Source organism: Oncorhynchus clarkii, chromosome 19, assembly GCF_045791955.1.
Source record: "Oncorhynchus clarkii lewisi isolate Uvic-CL-2024 chromosome 19, UVic_Ocla_1.0, whole genome shotgun sequence".
NCBI lineage: Eukaryota > Metazoa > Chordata > Actinopteri > Salmoniformes > Salmonidae > Oncorhynchus > Oncorhynchus clarkii.
Window position 1 is genome coordinate 9,886,289 of NC_092165.1, and position 18,547 is coordinate 9,904,835.

Consider the following 18,547-nt stretch of genomic DNA (forward strand, 5'->3'; position numbering starts at 1 on the left):
TATTTTCTTACCTATTTATTGAACTGCATTGTTGGTTAAGGGCTTGTAAGTAAGCATTTCACACTACACCTGTTGCATCCAACACAGTCAAATCAAATGTTATTTGTCACCTGAGGGACCTTACAGATAATTGTATATGGGGAGTACAGAGGTGAGGTAGTCATTCAAAAATCACGTTAAACACTAGTATTGCACACAGTGAGTCCATGCAACGTGTGGTAAGTACACGATGGCCGCCATGTTCATGCACTTTCGCTATTGGCTGGTGAAGCTGTATAGATGTTGGTTTGTGGTAGAGGGATGGAGCAACAGAAACCAAAGTTCAATAGCTATTATCACCAGTGCTTGACTTGGACTGAAATAGGTTCAAGTACTCGTTTTGGGGGCCAGTACTGTTTATATTTATGTGCAGGAGCTCCACAATACTTTTGAGCTAATATTCTATAAGAGGAGCAGGAGCTCAAGCAGTAGAAAATCTGATGTGCCAGTACTCAGCTCCGGTGAGCTCCTGCCAAAGTTAAGCACTGATTAGCCCAATGGAGAACACGACACCCACTGGCTTCTATCTAACTGACAACTGAACAGAGGTGGAGTCCATGTGTTCTCTTGATGCGTGTTTGTAGGGAAAGCACAGAAATAGAGTCATCTATTGTATATGTATGGGAGAATACTTCAACTACGTGAAAGGAGTCCATTTGTGGTGTAGGCCTACGGCCTTGTTGCTATACAGCAGCCTATTCAATTCTTGCAGGAAAGTATTCAGTTAGGGGGATTGTTTTTAGTGGAACTGGCAACCGATTAGCTGTGAGAACTGATGGGGGACAGGACATAAGGGCTCGGACTAGGTCATCTGACTATAGCAGTACAGGGCACAACAATGTGGAAGGCTCAGATATAAATATATTACGTGGAACAAACATGCGCTCTCTGTAGGTTCTACTCGTGACATTTCTAGCTGTGCTGGCATGGTGGAGGTAGGTGGCAGAGACATCCCTCCCCTTCTACATCTCCTCTTTGCCTGATATTCAAGTTGGTTCTCATCAATAACATCTGAACAAAGGTTGAGGATCAAAACATGTACAGCAGCCCCCCCCCCCCCCCCCAAGTCACATGTGTTTGTCAAAACTGCATCGTTAGGAATTCAACACATTCCATTAGCAGGGCTGGGCCATTCACATGATCAGTGTTTCTTGGCTGCAGAGAGCGAGTAGCCAGGCTGAGGGGAAGACCAGCGGCCCAGACAATTCCCCTCTTAGTTCTGCCGTGGTTTGTCTCGGCCTGCGAGTGCGTGTCTGGTCTGTACACACAAGAGGATGACTGAGCGCATAACTCGACAAGCCAAACGGCTATCAGAGTAGTGGTCCAAACCACACACTGGCATAGTGGAGCTGAACACGCAAAACAGACCAAGACAATGCTGTGTTATGTTATATGTTAAGGAAGTATGACAATGAATGCATGGCCAATGCCAGACCTTTGACTTTTTTTTTTTAACTAGGCAAGTCAGTTAAGAGCAAATTCTTATTTACAATGACGGCCAGCCCCGGCCAAACCCAGACGACGCTGGGCCAATTGTGCGCCGCCCTATGGGACTCCCAATCATGGCTGAATGTGATGCAGCCTGGATTCGAACCAGGGACTGTAGTGATGCCTCTTGCACTGAGATGCAGTGTCTTAGACCGCTGCGCCACTCGGGAGCCACACATAACCACATGCATGGGCTTAACACTGATCAACATAATGGCCTGTTGATCGATACTGCTCTTTCATCTAGAATGTATCTGGCTGAGGCGTATCTACTGTAAACAACAAATCCCTTCCAGACAACCAGCATGTCAGAATACATTGTGGAATGTTGTCATTACTTTACAAATAAACTATGAGGAAGGATCTTTTCTTTTTGGGAGGATCGTTGTTCAGCTCAAAACCACATCACTTTCACTGACCCAACACTTAGAGGCTCTTGTCACAGGCTGTATGGTTTCTGAATAGGGGAAGCTGAGTTGATGTATGTTGAAGTAGCAGGTAAGAGCTAAGCTCCAACGGCGCTTGAGTTGTGTGAACACCTGCAGCTCGTCAGTCCACCTGGGAACCATAAAGTCAGGGTCTATAGTTGGAAATCCCCAAAATGTCCAGATAAGCAGCACTAAACTCAATAGAATTCCCTCAACAATAAATACAACAAAAATGCTTACATTCTGCATAGTAGTACTGACCTGGAACTCAATGCCTGATCGACCAGTACAGTCGCCTAGCCAAACGCCATTGGTATACCAGAGCGAGAGACGAAGTCGGCCCTACAAAATGTTGACGGGTCGAGCACTCAAGCTATTCCACAGGGTTCCGAGATGTACCCGAGAGATATACGGAAATAACGTTGGGAGAGTTCACAGGAATACTGAGAGAGAAGGTGGGAGTTCACCGTCTCTCAGCCACCAATCAGAGGGAGTGTAAACTAGCCCGCTCTCTCAACAGGGTCTTCACAGGGAGTGGGGGGGGAGGTGTCTCATCCCCTTCCTCTGGCTGGTAGCCAGGCCGGAGATATCGAGCAGCACCAGAGCAGAGCTCTATAATGCAATCAGGCTGCCCGCAGGACACTCATTGGGGACAGGCTAAGAAAGGACTGGCCTGCCCCTCTCGCCATCTCCCTCTTGACTAGCCACATCTCATATCTCTGGTATAAACGCATTTCGATAATGATTTTAAAAAAAGAGAAAGAACAAGACGAAAAGAGAAAAATAGAGAGAAAGAGAGCGATAGAGGTAGGGAGGAGTGTGTGGTCTGTCCGTATGGGCCGGCCGACTCACAGTAACCCGAGAAATTACACGGGGCGGCGGTGGGCATTTCACAGCTTGTCTCCAGGGTGCCCCCTCCCCCCCATCACACAAACACACATAGGAATCCTCAAAAGGGGAGATTGGTCCACACAAAGAGGGGCTGGGCCACATCAGCAGTGGGTCTAGAGGCTGTACGAAGGCCCTGCAGAAGCACAGGTGTCCATGTGGCAGAGACGACAGGTGAGCCGCCACAAGGGGGGGGGGGGGGCTGCATACGCACACGTTTGACAATCCATGCCAAACCGTAAAATGAGTGACATACTGAAACATGCGCATAATATTAGTTATGTAATGAGGTAAAGCCACTTACACACGGCCCCTTGTGGTCGACTTTCAACAGTAGACCACTCACGTGGATTGATAAGAGTCAAACAGTCCAGATCTCTAGATCAAACAGTAAAGTCACTAAACACTGAAATGTGAAGGGCACACCTTTTTCTCTCAACGACCATGAATTACAGCGGCTGTAAAATGTATGAGGTCTGGATATCAAAATGTAGCATTACAGGCTTTATGGCCCAGTTATGCTCATCTAGTTCATGTCTGCGTCCCAAAAATGGGACGTGGCCAAGGCATGCAGAAGGAGGGGGGGAAGATGATTTAATGGTAGTTTCTAATGAAGTATGTCTTTTCCATGAGAGAGGATCTGGGAAGAGGCTCAACTATAAGCTGACTAAGAGGACTAAGACAGACAGGCAGAGTTAACCTCTACTGGGTTAAACAGCCCACAGCAGCAGCTCACACCCTGATCCACAGTTTGTGGGTGTGTGATTAGGTTAGAGCCAGAGAAAGGACAGAGCGACCCAGAGAGGAGTTGTCAGAGTGACCGAGCGACCCAGAGAGGAGTTGTCAAAGAGTAGAGGTAGCGCACCCCGCTAACTAGCTAGCCATTTCACATCGGTTACACCAGCCTCATCTTGGGAGTTGATAGGCTTGAAGTCATAAACAGCACAATGCTTGAAGCACAGCGATGAGCTGCTGGCAAAACGCACAAAAGTGCTGTTTGAAGGAATGCTTACGAATGCTAGCTAGCAACTTACCTTGGCAATTTACCTTGGTAACAGGCAGGCTCCTCGTGGAGTGCAATGTAAAGCAGGTAGTTAGAGTGTTGGACTAGTTAACCGTAAGGTTGCAAGATTGAATCCCTGAGCTGACAAGGTAAAAAAAATCTGTCGTTCTGCCCCTGAACAAGGCAGTTAACCCACCGTTCCTAGGCCGTCATTATAAATAAGAATGTGTTCTTAACTGACTTGCCTTGTTAAATAAAGATTAAATAAAAAGGTGTAACCAATTGTAAAATAATAATAATAATTTCAAATGTAAATCGGCGTCCAAAAATAACGATTTCCGATTGTTATGAAAACTTGAAATCGGCCCTAATTAAAATCAGCCATTCCGATTAATCCGTCGATCTCTATCAGAGAGTGACCGAGCGACCCAGAGAGGAGTTGTCAGAGAGTGACCGAGAGGGAGTGACCGAGAGGAGAAAAAAAAAAAAAAAAAAAAAAGAGGTAGCACGAAAGTGAAACAGAACGAAAAGCACTAGACACCAGCGTGGTAGACCACTATTCTCTCTTCCTTCCAGACATCTGGTAGCCATCAGCACCGCACACAGGAAGCGGCCGCCATGCCGTGCTGGGGCGCCAGGGAGCTGCGCCTTTTTCCTCCGTCAGACTCAGCGCTGCGCTCAGCAGAAACAACAAATCAGGCAGAAGCACAGAAGAGGCTCACATTCCTACTGCCACAGCCTGCCAAGAGGAGCCCTGAGCAGGGAGAGGGACAGAGAGTAGGCTGACTGAGGCTTGGCTAATGGTGTGGGTTTGAGGCTAGCTCGGTGCATCTTTTAGTTTCCTTCCTTTCTCTCCCTCCCACTCTCTCTGCCTACTGATGGCCTATGAGGAGGTGGAGTGGATTATTGATTGACATTCTGGAATATCCCAAAATGCACACACCAAACACATGCACACACACCTTGCTCACTTAGCCTCGGAACTGGTTCTGAACTCCTTCCAGGACGATTTCACATGTGCTTATACACAGGCTCCATACACTCTCAGCTTTAGAGACTTGTTCCCATGACTGCACAAACAATCCAGTGGTCTGGACCATAGAAACAGGATCACTAGAAAAAGCATCCCCATTCAAGTCAATGTTCTGTGATGGGTGGATGGCCTACAGGTCATATTTGTATTTCTATGGTCTGGTCCCGTGAGCTGCTGGAAGGGGAAGCCAGCTCTGCCCGAAAGGCCAAAGCAAAGGGACCATCTTTGGACATCTGTGTGCTCCTGGGTCCCTGCAGCAGCCCCCTCTCTCTGGAGCAGCAGTAGGACTCAAAGTTGGGGCTGGAAATAACCTCTCTCTCTGTCATAAGGTCTATTTTTACTAGCCCGATGACTCCAACTGAATTCTAGCGCTGCTCTGTTTGCTACATAATTCAGTCTGAGACCGCAAGAAACTACTTCAACGATGGCAACGTCAAGATAAGGGGTGTTGTACAGAACAAAGTAATCAGCGATTGGATCATCTCTAACCAATCAGAGTATCAAAGCCAATGACAAATGTTATAAAAAAAATTTTTAAAAAGGCACTTTACCCACGAGTGTCCCAGCCCAACCTGGCGGTTTCTGAGACCAATCAGAACGGTTAGAATGTTTGCGTCGGGGAGGTAGTAGGTACTCATAAATTGCAGAGAAGAAACTAGCATCCGTGGTCGTGGCGTAGCGTTTGGGTAGCCAGGTAATATCTTTACAGCCAGACGTCACTGGACGGGCTTAACATGGAACAATAAATAACGATTTCTAAAGTTGAACTCTGAACACGTTCATGTTATATCGTACTGCAAGTTGCATTTATGTAGCCTGCATTGTATAAATCTGTCTTCATTGTCTGCCCTGGATACAGGCATTTCAACCTATCCAGCCAAGAGTCTGGAGAAGTGTCTTATCTGTGCTTCATAAGAACTGGGTCTGGATAGTGTTAAGAGTTGGCGTATTCAACCATAACGCAATGTGACTGTGGAGCTCTACAACAACCACAGGAGAGTTTCCACACAAAAAAAAAAACAGAAAGTGTGTATACACACACCGAGTGTGCAAAACATTAAGGACACCTGCTGTTTCCATGACAGACTGACCAGGTAAAATCCAGGTAAAAGCTTGTTAAATCCACTTCAATCAGTGTAGATTAAGGGGAGGAGACAGGTTGAAGAATTCTCAAGCCTTGAGATAATTGAGACATGGATTGTGTATGTGTGCCAATCAGAGGGTGAATGGGCAAGACAAACAATTTAATTGCCTTTCAATTGGGGTATGGTAGTAGGTGCCAGGTGTACTGGTTTGTGTCAAGAACTGCAAAGCTGTAGGGTCTCTCAAACAACAGTTTCCTGTGTGTATCAAGAATGGTCCAACATCAAAGGACATCCAGCCAACTTGACAACTGTGGGAAGCATTGGAGTCAACATGGGCCAGCATCCCTGTGGAACGCTCGACACCTTTTAGTCCATGCCCTGACGACTTGAGGATGTTGAGGGGAGTGCAACTCAATATTAGGAAGGTTGAGATTGAGTATTTTATCTATGACAGTATAAACAGCAAGAGCCAGCTAATAAAGGAACACATCTGTTTACAGACTGCATCAAGCGAGGCCAGCAGCCCAGCCACCAAGCAACATGAAAGCAAACAGTGTTGTTTAAAGGGGGGGGGGGGGGGTTAACTTCCAACTAGTTGCTATTTTCCCCAGGAGGAGCAGTAAGGAGAGAGGGAGAGAAAAATAGGGGGGTGGGTGGTGGTGGCGTTATTAGCAGTGTTTGTCAGCGGAGCACGTTGGGGGTTATAACAGGCGGACTTTGGAAAGACGACATGGGCCTAGAACGCCACATGACCACCACCGCAGTTGACGAGAATAGCCACAGAAACAGAGAACTGGTCACCAGGACTGTCCACACAGTGGTAGTGAGTGACGCAAGGAAATTGTTACATATGGGGAAGGATGGGGTCTGTGCTGGTGGGCTTTCCCACTCCACAACACTAATAGGACAAGTCAGACCACGAGGAAATACAAATAAATGTTTAAATAGTTATAACTTAAAAGTTAAAAGGATCTTATGCCTGTTATATCATCACTGCAGTCCACACTGTCAGACAGTGTGCCTCATCTGACCGGCTACACGTGCCTGCTGTAGCACTAAGCCCGTGGGTTTTTGGCCGTGGGTCAACTCCAGACCTATTCTTGGTCCCTGAGTCCCAGACAGACTATCAGGCAGAAAGTGTGCATAGATTAACTGTCTAGTGTCTGTTATAAAAGACCTATGGCTTTCATCACTGGATTGCTAACTACACCAATAAAACCAAATCAGGCGAACCGTTGCCGCACATACACACCTGAGTGAAAAACAAGCCGCTGAAATACACCACAGCTCATGTTAAATCAGGCTTCCTCGATGTTGAAAAACACTGCCCGAGGTTTTCACCCATGTGTGTGTGTGTCCCTGTAAAATAACCTAAACTTTATTCATAGGGCTTAGCTTTAATTGGCTGCTGTGTTATTGTGGTTATGAGCATTGTTTATCTTGTCGTGATTGGGTTTCAAGCGGCCCCCGCTGCGTAAACAAGCAAATGAAAACTTAAGACAACCGAAAAGCGCCTTGGGTCGTCTGGCGATACTGGTGGAGCTCTGGGTACATAAACACTAGTCAGGTGGTCGTTTTCTTTTTGGGAGAATCATTCAAATACAAACAATGAATGGGTCTGAGACAGTTAATCTGTTTGGAAAATATTTCAGTCTTTCGAAACGACTGAAAGGAGGGATAAACAGGGTGTATGTGGTATATAACAGCATTGTAATTGCTGTGTCAACAAGATATCACCCCGCATTAATGTTGTATGCCTTTCTTTTTTCTTTACATTTCTAATGGACATTTAAATAATTGATGGCCGATGCAATCCATTATTTTCTGGGCATGACTGCTCCCACACAACAGCAGCAGTCTGTTCCGTTGTCGTGGTAGCCAGGAGGACATACTCGGCATCCCAAATGGGAACCAAATGGGAACCTGTTCCCTATACAGTACACTACTTATTGGTCAAAAGCAGTGCAATACATATTGAATAGTGCTGTTTGGGACACACTGGCTCTCCAAACCTGTTCCTGGAGAGCTACCGTACTGTTGGTTTTCACTCCAACCCTAATCTACCGCTCCTGATTCTAATAAATATCTGGTTGATAAACTCAATCAGGTTAGTTACAACTGGGGTTGGAGTGAAAACCTACAGGAGGGTAGCTGTCCAGGAACAGGGTTGGAGTTTAAACCTACAGGAAGGTATCTCTCCAGGAACAGGGTTGGAGAGCCCTGGTCTTCAACAATAATGTATGCTGGCTAGGAATAGCCTCTTACGCTAACGCCACACAAGCGCTTCTCTGTTCCACTTGCTGAGCAAATGAATCCTGTACTCAGAAAAGCTATTCCTTTGTTTCGTTTGACCACTCCACTGATTCCCATCTGTCTATCCGTCCGCTCTGTTTGTTCAGAAGTTGCAGAATTTCCTCCTTGGTTGGTCGCAAATCAAAAATGTTAAATTAGGCTTGAGCACGAGTAATGGCTTATAGGTCGCTGCAGCGAGCTACATACAGTAAGTGGTTCAGGTCAGGAGACAGACTCCCTCAAGCTGCTAACTGGTGAAGAGACATTTACAGAAGTGGAAGGATATTTTCTGAGCCGGCTAGAGGATGTCCTCAGTAAGTTTACTGCCAACACCCTATGGGTTCGTCCCAAAGGCACCATATTCCCTATTTAGTGCACTACTTTCAATCAGGGCTCATTTGGGACAGAGAGAGAGAGAGACACTCAAAACAGGGACCTTTAGGGTTCAACATTTTCCCCCTCAGCTCGTTGTGTCAGCCTGTCTCTGGAGTATTGTTGTTCAAACACTGAGGCCCTGTGAGGGAAAGGATGGGAAAAGCACAGCATGAATAACCCCTCTGAATGCTTTGGATGGGACCAACCAATTGAGCTTCCTATGAGGAGAGGAGAGGAGCGATCCATGTCGCCATATGGGGAGGGGACACCGAGAGCGATTCCCCCTGCTGCCTCAACTGTCTCCGCACATTAAGTGGAGCTGACGAAGTAACAACCAACTTTTATCCCCTTTAATTTCCTTGGGTAGTTTAGAAAACACAGCGCAGATGTCTCAAGACACACAACCTGCAGGGCTCTCTCTTTGATGAAAGCTTTACAAGTGGGACCTCCATAAATTCCCAGATTGCGAGAGAGGCGAGAAACGAAAGAGGAAGTCTAAAAATGAAAGATGGAAAGTGCAATGTCAATGAAATAAAAACCTAACAGAGTTGCATGTTCAGAACAAACGTTTACATTTCTGCGGCTGGGAAAAAAAAAAAAAATCAGACTGGAGTGGTTGTGGTAGGTTTCCTCATACCATCTGACCAAGACAAGAAAGGAGAACGCAACGGTTCTAAAGGTGACCTTACATTAATACATCCTATAGGCCAGGGGTATTCAACGCCTACTCTACGAGGTCTGGAGCCTGCTGGTTCTCTCTTCTACCTGATAATGAATTACACCCACCTGGTGTCCCAGGTCGAAATCAGCACCTGATTAGAGGGAAACAATGACAAAAGCAGCGGAACTGGCTTTGAGGTCCAGAGTTGAATTTGATGGCTATAGTATATCAAATTGAAAAAAATACCCATCCTGTGTATGGATAAACCTGTGACAGACTAAACACCCACAACACTGTGGTCCATGAAGTTTATATGCCAGTGTATGGCCCCTAGATGGGACAGAGACCCCTTTCTCTGGGGCCCTGCACTGTCATGGTTACGCTCCTACTATATATGCTGTCTGTGTGCCTACATGTCTCCACAAAATAGAAAAAAGGCCTTAGTGTGCACTTTGAGCTGCCCAGTGCTCTGCCTGCCGGTAAACAGGGCGGTGCTGCAGACACAGGCAGGCCGCTGAACAGTTTAACCCTTGATCTCGTCCAATCAGGGGCTGAGCTGGCCAGCTGGGGACAAACTTTGCCCAGAGTGGTTAACCTCCCGGCAGCCGGCAGGGCTACGTGTCTGGCCTGGAGCTACTGTGGAGAGTAGAGGCTGAATGCTCAGACAGTCTATGGATGACCCGTCTCCCTGACAAAAGCAGCAGAACCACCTCTCTGACCCCCCCTCTCAGTCAACGCCTCCACACACACACACAACCGAAATACCCATCCCTGTATCTGTCACCTTTACATTCAGAACCCTTGCCAGAGGTAGACCTACACTACCGTTCAAAAGTTCGGGGTCAATTAGAAACCTCCTTGTTTTTTTTGTTTTTTTTGTTAATTTTACCCCTTTTTCTCCCCAATTTTGTAGTATCCAATTGTTGTAGTAGCTACTATCTTGTCTCATCGCTACAACTCCCGTACGGGCTCGGGAGAGACGAAGGTTGAAAGTCATGCGTCCTCCGATACACAACCAACCAAGCTGCTGCTTCTTTAACACAGCGCACATCCAACCCGGAAGCCAGCCGCACCAATGCGCCGGAGGAAACACCGTGCACCTGGCCACCTTGGCTAGCGTACACTGCGCCCAGCCCGCCACAGGAGTCGCTGGTGCGCGATGAGACAAGGACACCCCTACCGACCAAGCCCTCCCTAACCCGGGCGACGCTAGGCCAATTGTGCGTCGCCCCACGGACCTCCCGGTCGCGGCCGGTTACGACAGAGCCTGGGCGCGAACCCAGGACAAGGAAGTTTCAGGGCCTCCCGGGTGGCGCAGTGGTTAAGGGCGCTGCACTGCGCCACCCGGGAGGCCCTGAAACTTCCTTGTTTTTGAAAGAAAAGCACTTTTTTTGTCCAATAAAATAACATCAAATTGATCAGAAATACAGTGTAGACATTATTAATGTTGTAAATGACTATTGTAGCTGGAAACAGCTGATTTTTTTAATGGAATATCTACATAGGTGTACCGATGCCCATTATCAGCAACCATCACTCCTGTGCTCCAATTGCATGGTGTGTTTGATAAAACTTGGATTAGCTCGTACAATGCTGTGTACTACTCCCGTCACAGAACAGCGCAAACTGTCTCTGGAATAGAAAAAAGGAGTGGGAGGCTCCGGTGCACAACTGAGCAAGAGGACAAGTACATTAGTGTCTAGTTTGTGAAAGACGCCTAGAAGGCCAGCATCCCCGAGTCGCCTCTTCACTGTTGACGTTGAGACCTGGTGTTTTGCTGGTACTATTTAATGAAGCTGCCAGTTGAGGACTTGTGAGGCGTCTGTTTCTCAGACTAGACACTAATGTACTTGTCCACTTGCTAAGTTGTGCACCAGGGCCTCCCACTCTTTCTATTTTGGTTAGAGACGGTTTGCGCTGTTCTGTGAAGGGAGTAGTACACAGCTTTGTACGAGATCTTCAGTTTCTTGGCCATTTCTCGCATGGAATAACCTTCATTTCGCAGAACAAGAATAGACTGATGAGTTTCAGAAGAAAGTTTTTTTGTTTCTGGCCATTTTGAGCCTGTAATCAAACCCACAAAGGCTGATACTCCACTAGTCTAACGGCCAGTTTTACTGCTTCTTTGATCAGAACAACAGTTTTCAACAGTGCTAACATAATTTCAAAAGGGTTTTCTAATAATCAATTAGCCTTTTAAAATGATAAACTTGGATTAGCTAACATAACGTGCCATTGGAACACAGGAGTGACAGTTGCTAATAATGGGCCTCTGTATGCCTATGTAGATATTCCATTAAAACAATTTTTTAAAGCAGCCATTTCCAGCTACAACAGTCATGTAAAATTTTAACAATGTCTACACTGTATTTCTGATCAATTTGATGTTATTTTAAAATGGACGAAAAAACTTTAAAAAGTCCTTTACTTTCAAAAAAAGGAAGTTTCTAAGTGACCCCAAACTTTTGAACGGTAGTGTATATTAGAAGGTTGGCCTATAATCTGGATGGGCACCTGAAACCGGGTCATGGTGTCGTGGTTACGGCGTAATCCTGAGGACCCGTAGGCTGTATTAAGCATACTGGGTTCGGTTATTCAGAGTCCCAGGCTGTCCTGAGAGGGCTCAGGTGAGGTCGCCTCCACCCACAACCGCTGCTGTCGTTAGCCACTGCCACACACACACCGGCAAGTCTCACACACTCAGCGAGTGGATCGCACACACCTGGCCCAGTGTAACTCAGTGGGGGCTCCAGCTAACAGCTTCAACCAGAAACAACAATTCGCCAGTGATCAGTGTTCCTTCTCATACTGCATGCAGGGCTTCATCTACACCACACAGATCCTATTAACACTGGAGGGTCAAAATACAACCATTCGTATTGTCGAACACCATTAAGGACACACACACAGTTCCAAAACTTACACACACAAAAGGTCACAAAAGCGATGTTTAAACAGACGCCGCCAGGCTTTGTCAGAAGTGTGAATCAGATGAATTGGGTCAAAGAGTTGGTCAGAGACAGCAGTAGAACAGGCTGTTCCTACAGGGCCACAAAGAGGCAGCAGCAGAACAGGCTGTTATAGGGGCACAATGAAGCCATTTAGGCCAGAATGGACATGTACCAAATCATACAAATAGATTAACACATTCTTAGGGCCGAATGAATGTAGGGTGAGATAAATACACACTAGTCTATAGACCTGAGGGTAGTGAAGTAGTAGGCTACAGTGCAATCAGGTCACAATCAGTTTTCTCAGGGGCCTGGTGAAATGCAACACACTGCATTTACCCATTGGATTATGCCCTTAACAAAATGTCCACTTTTTAAGGGAGTAGACCGTTCTCAGTGCTCCATTCACATAAGGATAAGTGTTCCCAGTCTGTCACTTCAGAGTGAGATGCTGTAAGTAAGATGGACTTGATGAATGAACACCTCGGGGTGTTGCAGTCCACCAAGTTAGCAGTTACACAACCTCAGTGTGTACAGCAGCTGGGCTGGCTCCCTACACTACCCTTCAGTTAAAATGTCACACACACACACACACACACACACACACACACACACACACACACACACACACACACACACACACACACACACACACACACACACACACACAGTCTTGGTCACATGTGATCAGAGTCTCCTGTCTCATCTGTTCCTGCTGTGGGAGGGCATTGTTACTTACTGTATCACCATGGTTACTGTGTCACCACCACTAACCACTCTATAGTAACTGTCAGTGACTGACTGTCATACTTCACAATGACAGAGGGAGTGTTGAGCTCCAGGTGCCGATTGATCATGACTAGGGGCTGGACTTCTTATCCTGACCATGTGACCTGAACAGGAAACGCTCTGGGACCTCAATACAGGTTCTAACTTTGGGGCGGCAGGTAGCCTAGTGGTTAGAGCGTCCGAAAGGTTTCTGGGTCGAATCCCCATTCTGGCCTTGAACAAGGCAGTTAACACACTGCTCCACTGTAGGCTGTCATTGTAAATAAGAATTTGTTCTTAACTGACTTGTCTAGTTAAATAATGGTTAAATAAAATAAAAAAACAGGCTCTAAGTAGGGCTGCAGTCAGGAAAAACTCCTGTTCTAGGCATGTAGTTACAAGGAGAACAATGAACTGAGTTCTGTGCAGATTCAGATTGATCATAACATCAGTGGAGGGAGGACAGAAGGAATGGTATTTGGCAGGCAATGCCTTGGTTCAGCATGGCCAACCAGAGACATTGGGAGAATCTCAACTGCATACTCCTCACATCCTCCTCTTGCCCCGCCTCCTTCTCAAAACCCGTTGGCTGAGAAAGCCAGAGGTCCTTCGCCTCCAGTGGGTTTTGAGGACGCGAGGGGTATACAATCGAGATTCTCTCGGAGAGATCGGTTGAGGAGAACTGTGGTTGCTGCGAAAACATGTACAGCGCAGGGCTGTCCAGTTCCTAATGCAAACATCAAGAGAGATATCCAATAAGCCACAAATACAACACTTAACAGCCTTTTGGACACAGCAAGACTTTTATAAAATGGCCATTTGTGTCTCAGAGTTGTGGCGTGCAGTCTCTTTAATACACCATCTTTGTAGATTAGGAGCAAATACAACTGATAGAGGGCCCACGAATACAATGGCGATAGATGTTCTTTGGATAGATAACAGATCCAATATCATGGGAACTAATATACAGCCAACTGATTCGCCCACTGATTCACACAGTAAAGAAAGGGGACATATACAGGGTGGCAATTTCATTATGGGTGTGAGAATGTTAACACTTTTCCGGTAAAAAAACAAAACAAAGGTCATGTAAGACTATCAACAATGACATCCAGCTTCCAAAGAAGTGTGTGATTCATAGAGAGACAACCATTACTTTGCATAACTGTTCTAGCTCTGCAACTGTGATTGAAATGTATTTTCATATCATTTCAATACTGTACTGATTTATATGGGCATACCTCCCTGTCTCGTAAGTAGGCCGAGTCTCGAGTCTACATGGGACACTCTTCACGCCACTTTGATACAAAGTGATTGTCGTTGCAGGTTAGCAGAGCATTTTTGGTAACCTTAACCAGTCTCCTAACCTGCTGCGTAAGTTCTCCTAACCTGCTACAAAAAAAGTAACTTCGGTATCGAGGTGGCGTGAGTCTACATAGACTAGACTATGAAGACTGAACATTCTTATTTCCTGTGACAACCAGAAACTGCTTTCAAAAACATTACTTTTAAGAACACAAGTCAATTGGAATTCTTTCACGACATTGTGAGAGTTGTCAACGTGATCTGTTTGTTAGATCCGTGCATTAGTCAAACCTACACTTAGGATTTTGACATTAAAGCATGTGCTCATAAACTATTATGCTATGACTAGACAGATGAGCATTTCAGTTGCCTTGCCGTGGAATGCGAATGTTGCACAGTATGGGACCATTTTCATGAATGCTTTGAAATAGGCCCACTGTTGGAATTTGCATCAAATCACTGAAAAGCTCAACAGCATGCAGGCTGTCATCATAACAAGATGTAGCCTAGGAGGCCATTGTCATTTGACAATACTACAATCGGATTTTAAATCCACTTCTTGCTATTCATGAATTTTCGATAGTTTTGTTGTAGCAAACAAAGATTCGAGATGCTGCATAAACTTTGTGCAGCTGGGGGAGGTGATTAGCGAGGCAACGTACGCAAATCGAAATAATCGAAAGTGTTACATTTGCATAGCTACACTGTATCCGCTCTGTGGTAAGGATCCAAAGCAAGATATGAATATGATCAAGCTCAGACTTACGTAACGTCTCAACTTTTTTTCTGGAGGAGATTTTCTTAACCAGCCCGAGCACACCACATCTCCCCCGCTCATCTTTCCTCCTTTCTTCCTCGCCGTCTGGATGTTTGGGCCGAGATTGTTTTGAGTGAACCTGCAAATATTGACAGGGAGCGGTCAATGGAAGAAAATAATATGAAAAAAATGACGTCGCATTGGTTGAGATGTTATGAGTTGGGTAAGCGATAAATACCGTCACACCTCCTAGTCTGCGCTGCGAGTCACCAACAGCGACTTTAAGACAGTCCTCTGAAATGTATCAACCACTTTTGTCAAGAAGTGTGTTAAATAGCCAAATTAAATCCCAAAGTGTCGTGCGTCCGTGGTTACCTTCTTCTGGATATGTTTCGTACTCCAAGCAGAATAGTTGCATGCAAGTGAAACTCGCCGAGTTTGGCTTTCAGTGAACGCGCTTTTATGCAATTCCTTCCAAAGTAGATCAAATATTTTTAAGCACACTAGGATACTTATTTCCCTCTCCTTTCCGAAGCATAATTGTTTCACGGAAAGTACAATGCCTTTTCACCCAAAAACGTAGCGTTTCACCGACCTTCCTCCCAGTTTCACTCCCTGTGGTTGCTAATTATGATTGACAGATCGGCAGGCTCTGTGTTTTCCCTGAACTCAGCCTGACAGCCTCCTTTGGAACACGCAGGCAGAGGGAGAGGCGGCGTGCAGGAAAAATTAACCAACACACCATGGGACATGTAGTTCTCAATTGTTTGGCGTTTCTCGCCCTAAAACAAATAACCGCATTTTGATAAATTATTTTTTTGCATATGGTTAGTATAGATTTACACCCATCTCACTGAATACCGGGGGAAAATATGGCTTTCTTATGACTGAACGGAATAACAAAGAACCTGCATTCCAGTGTTCAATGTAGGACCTCTCCTACCATGTGCACGTGGAAACTACACTTACCACAATGCGCGCCATTTGTGCGCTCGAAGTCATGCAACCTCGAAGACAGTGAAGAAATGACCGTACAATTAGAAAGTTGGCGATTGCCATTACGTTATCTATGTGTGTAAGTGTGAGCACCAAAACCAGAAACAACAAAACTCGAGTAGGAATATTATAATTTCAGCAACAATAAATAAAACATATCTCTTCATCATATGTTTTACATTTATTTAACTAGGCAAGTCAGTTAAGAAAACATTTTTATTTACAATGTTGGCCAACGCTGGGCCAATTCTGCGGGTGCCCTATGGGACTCCGAATCACTGCCGGTTGTGATACTGAGACACAGTGCCTTAGACCCCTGCACCACGCAGGAGCCCAAATGAATGAAATGTCTTTGTTCCTTCATTGCAAGAGTAGGCTATCCATCCCTTGAAGACTAGTAGTGTTGTTCTTGTAGACCCAGAGCCTGACCATTGTCAATTTGACAGAGATGAGTTCCCATGAGGGTTAAAGTATCTGTGGAATCCTGGAATGTTATTGTAATGGTAAAAAGCTTTTAGTTTTTTGGCTATTAACCTGTATTTGTAAGTGCATCTATAATGTTTGACTGCCAATTTCTAATGGGTTTGAGCATAGTATACATGAAGGTCAATATTGTGATTAACAAATTGTCAACTGATGTACCAAAACAAATATTAACTTTTCATATAACTTACTAATACAAATTAATAACTATTATTGTGCACAACAGCCATCACAGGGCGGCAGGGATCCAAGTGGTTAGAGCATTGGACTAGTAACCGGCAGGTTGCTGGATCGAATCCCCGAGCTGACAAGGTAGAAATCTGTTGTTCCACCCCTGAACAAGGCAGTTAACCCACTGTTCCTAGGCTGTTGTTGTAATTGATAATTTGTTCTTAATTGACTTTCCTAGTTAAAAAAAAACATTTCAATGTATGACTCAAGCAACACAATAACATTCAAACAATGTATTAATCATATGCAGATTCACAACTAAGTACAGTCATAACCCACCCAGTTGTGAGTGAGACTTTACATTCTAATATTAATCAATTTAAACATTCACATAGCCATTAAAGATATTTGTCACAGCATAGCTCCATACAGCAGGCAAGCCCAACCATTTGTCAGTCTACCATCCATAATACTATTGATCCTACTTGTCAATGTCTTCCAAAATACTATTCAGCCTGGGAGATCATTTTTCCTTTTTACTGTGTGCTCCTCAAGATGGGTCTATGACACCATAGAGCTGAAAGAAAGATATTGCTGTGGTAAAAGTTGCTATAGTCACTGGCATTTTGCTGAGCCATGCTAGTCACTGGGGAACTTAACAGGAGCATAAATCCCAACTTCATGGTCCCCAATAGAATGAAATGGAAAAAGAGAGAGGAAGGGAGGGAGACAGAGAAGGCATTATGTTTATTAAATTACATTTTAAATGAGTGGTTCCAGAGTTCATGCTTTTGCAAGGGACTTAAACTTTTATGAGAAAGGCATTAAAACAAATTGCATTTGACGTGTCGTGGGTGGAGACCAACCACAGAAAAATAAAAACATTCAAAACAGGGATCAAACAATATGCATTTGTGATTTGTGTGGGGATGTTAGCTGCTCATCAATTCATCCCACGTTGGTTTTTGCCTTCATTGTTATCACATTGAAATCTCTGCAATAATAGGGGTTATAGCATCCATTTTAAAGCCCACCGCCACAATAATAGTATTTCATAACTTCAATTGAATTGTAATGTACTTCATATGTTCCCAGAGGGAAGTTGTTTTGCCACCATGGCAGTAAATACAATAGACTGAAAAAGTTGCTCCTAAAAAGTGCAGCCAGGCAAATCTACATACAATACTGAAAAATGTATAAATGCAACAATTTTACTGAGTTAGTTATAAGGAATATATAAGGAAATCAGTCAATTTAAATACATTAATTAGGCCCTAATCAAGCCATGGGTGGGCATAGGCCCACCCACTTGGGAGCCAGGCCCAGTCAACAAGAATTAGTTTCCCCCCACAAATGGGCTTTATTAAAGACAGAAAAACTCCTCAGCTGTCCGGGTCGCTGGTCTCAGACGATCCTGCAGGTGAAGAAGCTGGATGTGGAGGTCCTGGACTGGCGTGGTTACACTTGTTCCGCAGTAGTGAGGCCGGTTGGACGCACTGCCAAATTGCCTAAAATTACATTGAAGGCAGCTTATGGTAAGGAAATTAACATTCAATTATATGGCAACAGCTCTGGTAGAGATTCCTTCAGTCAGCATGCCAATTGCACACTCCCTCAAAACTTGGGACATTTATGGCATTGCAAAACTGCGCATTTTAGAGTGACTTTTATTTGCCCCCAGCACAAGATGCACCTGTGTAATGATCATGCTGTTTAATCAGCTTCTTGATATGCCACACCTGTCAGGTGGATGGATGATCTTGGCAAAGGAGAAATGCTCACTAACACAGGGATGTAAACAAATTTGTGCACAAAATTTGAGAG

The 18,547-nt window shown here is 45.0% G+C and overlaps 1 protein-coding gene across 15 annotated transcripts in view; it reads right to left on the reverse strand.

Moving 5' to 3' along the window:
- LOC139374702 (GRB2-associated-binding protein 1-like) overlaps positions 1 to 15,711 on the reverse strand; it is a 68,177-nt gene extending 52,466 nt beyond the window's left edge. For 11 of the 15 annotated variants that reach the window (XM_071115794.1, XM_071115789.1, XM_071115787.1 and 8 more), the window contains exons 1-2: positions 15,320 to 15,705; positions 15,083 to 15,212 (exon numbers count right to left, since the gene is read on the reverse strand). In XM_071115794.1, coding sequence (XP_070971895.1) covers positions 15,083 to 15,154 — 72 coding nt within the window. In that variant the 5' untranslated portion in view covers positions 15,155 to 15,212; positions 15,320 to 15,705. Of the gene's footprint in view, positions 1 to 2,216; positions 2,348 to 15,082; positions 15,213 to 15,311 lie in introns of those variants that run through there. The other 4 variants (XM_071115782.1, XM_071115791.1, XM_071115781.1 and 1 more) reach the window with 4 other exon arrangements.
- Positions 15,712 to 18,547: the final 2,836 nt, after the last annotated feature.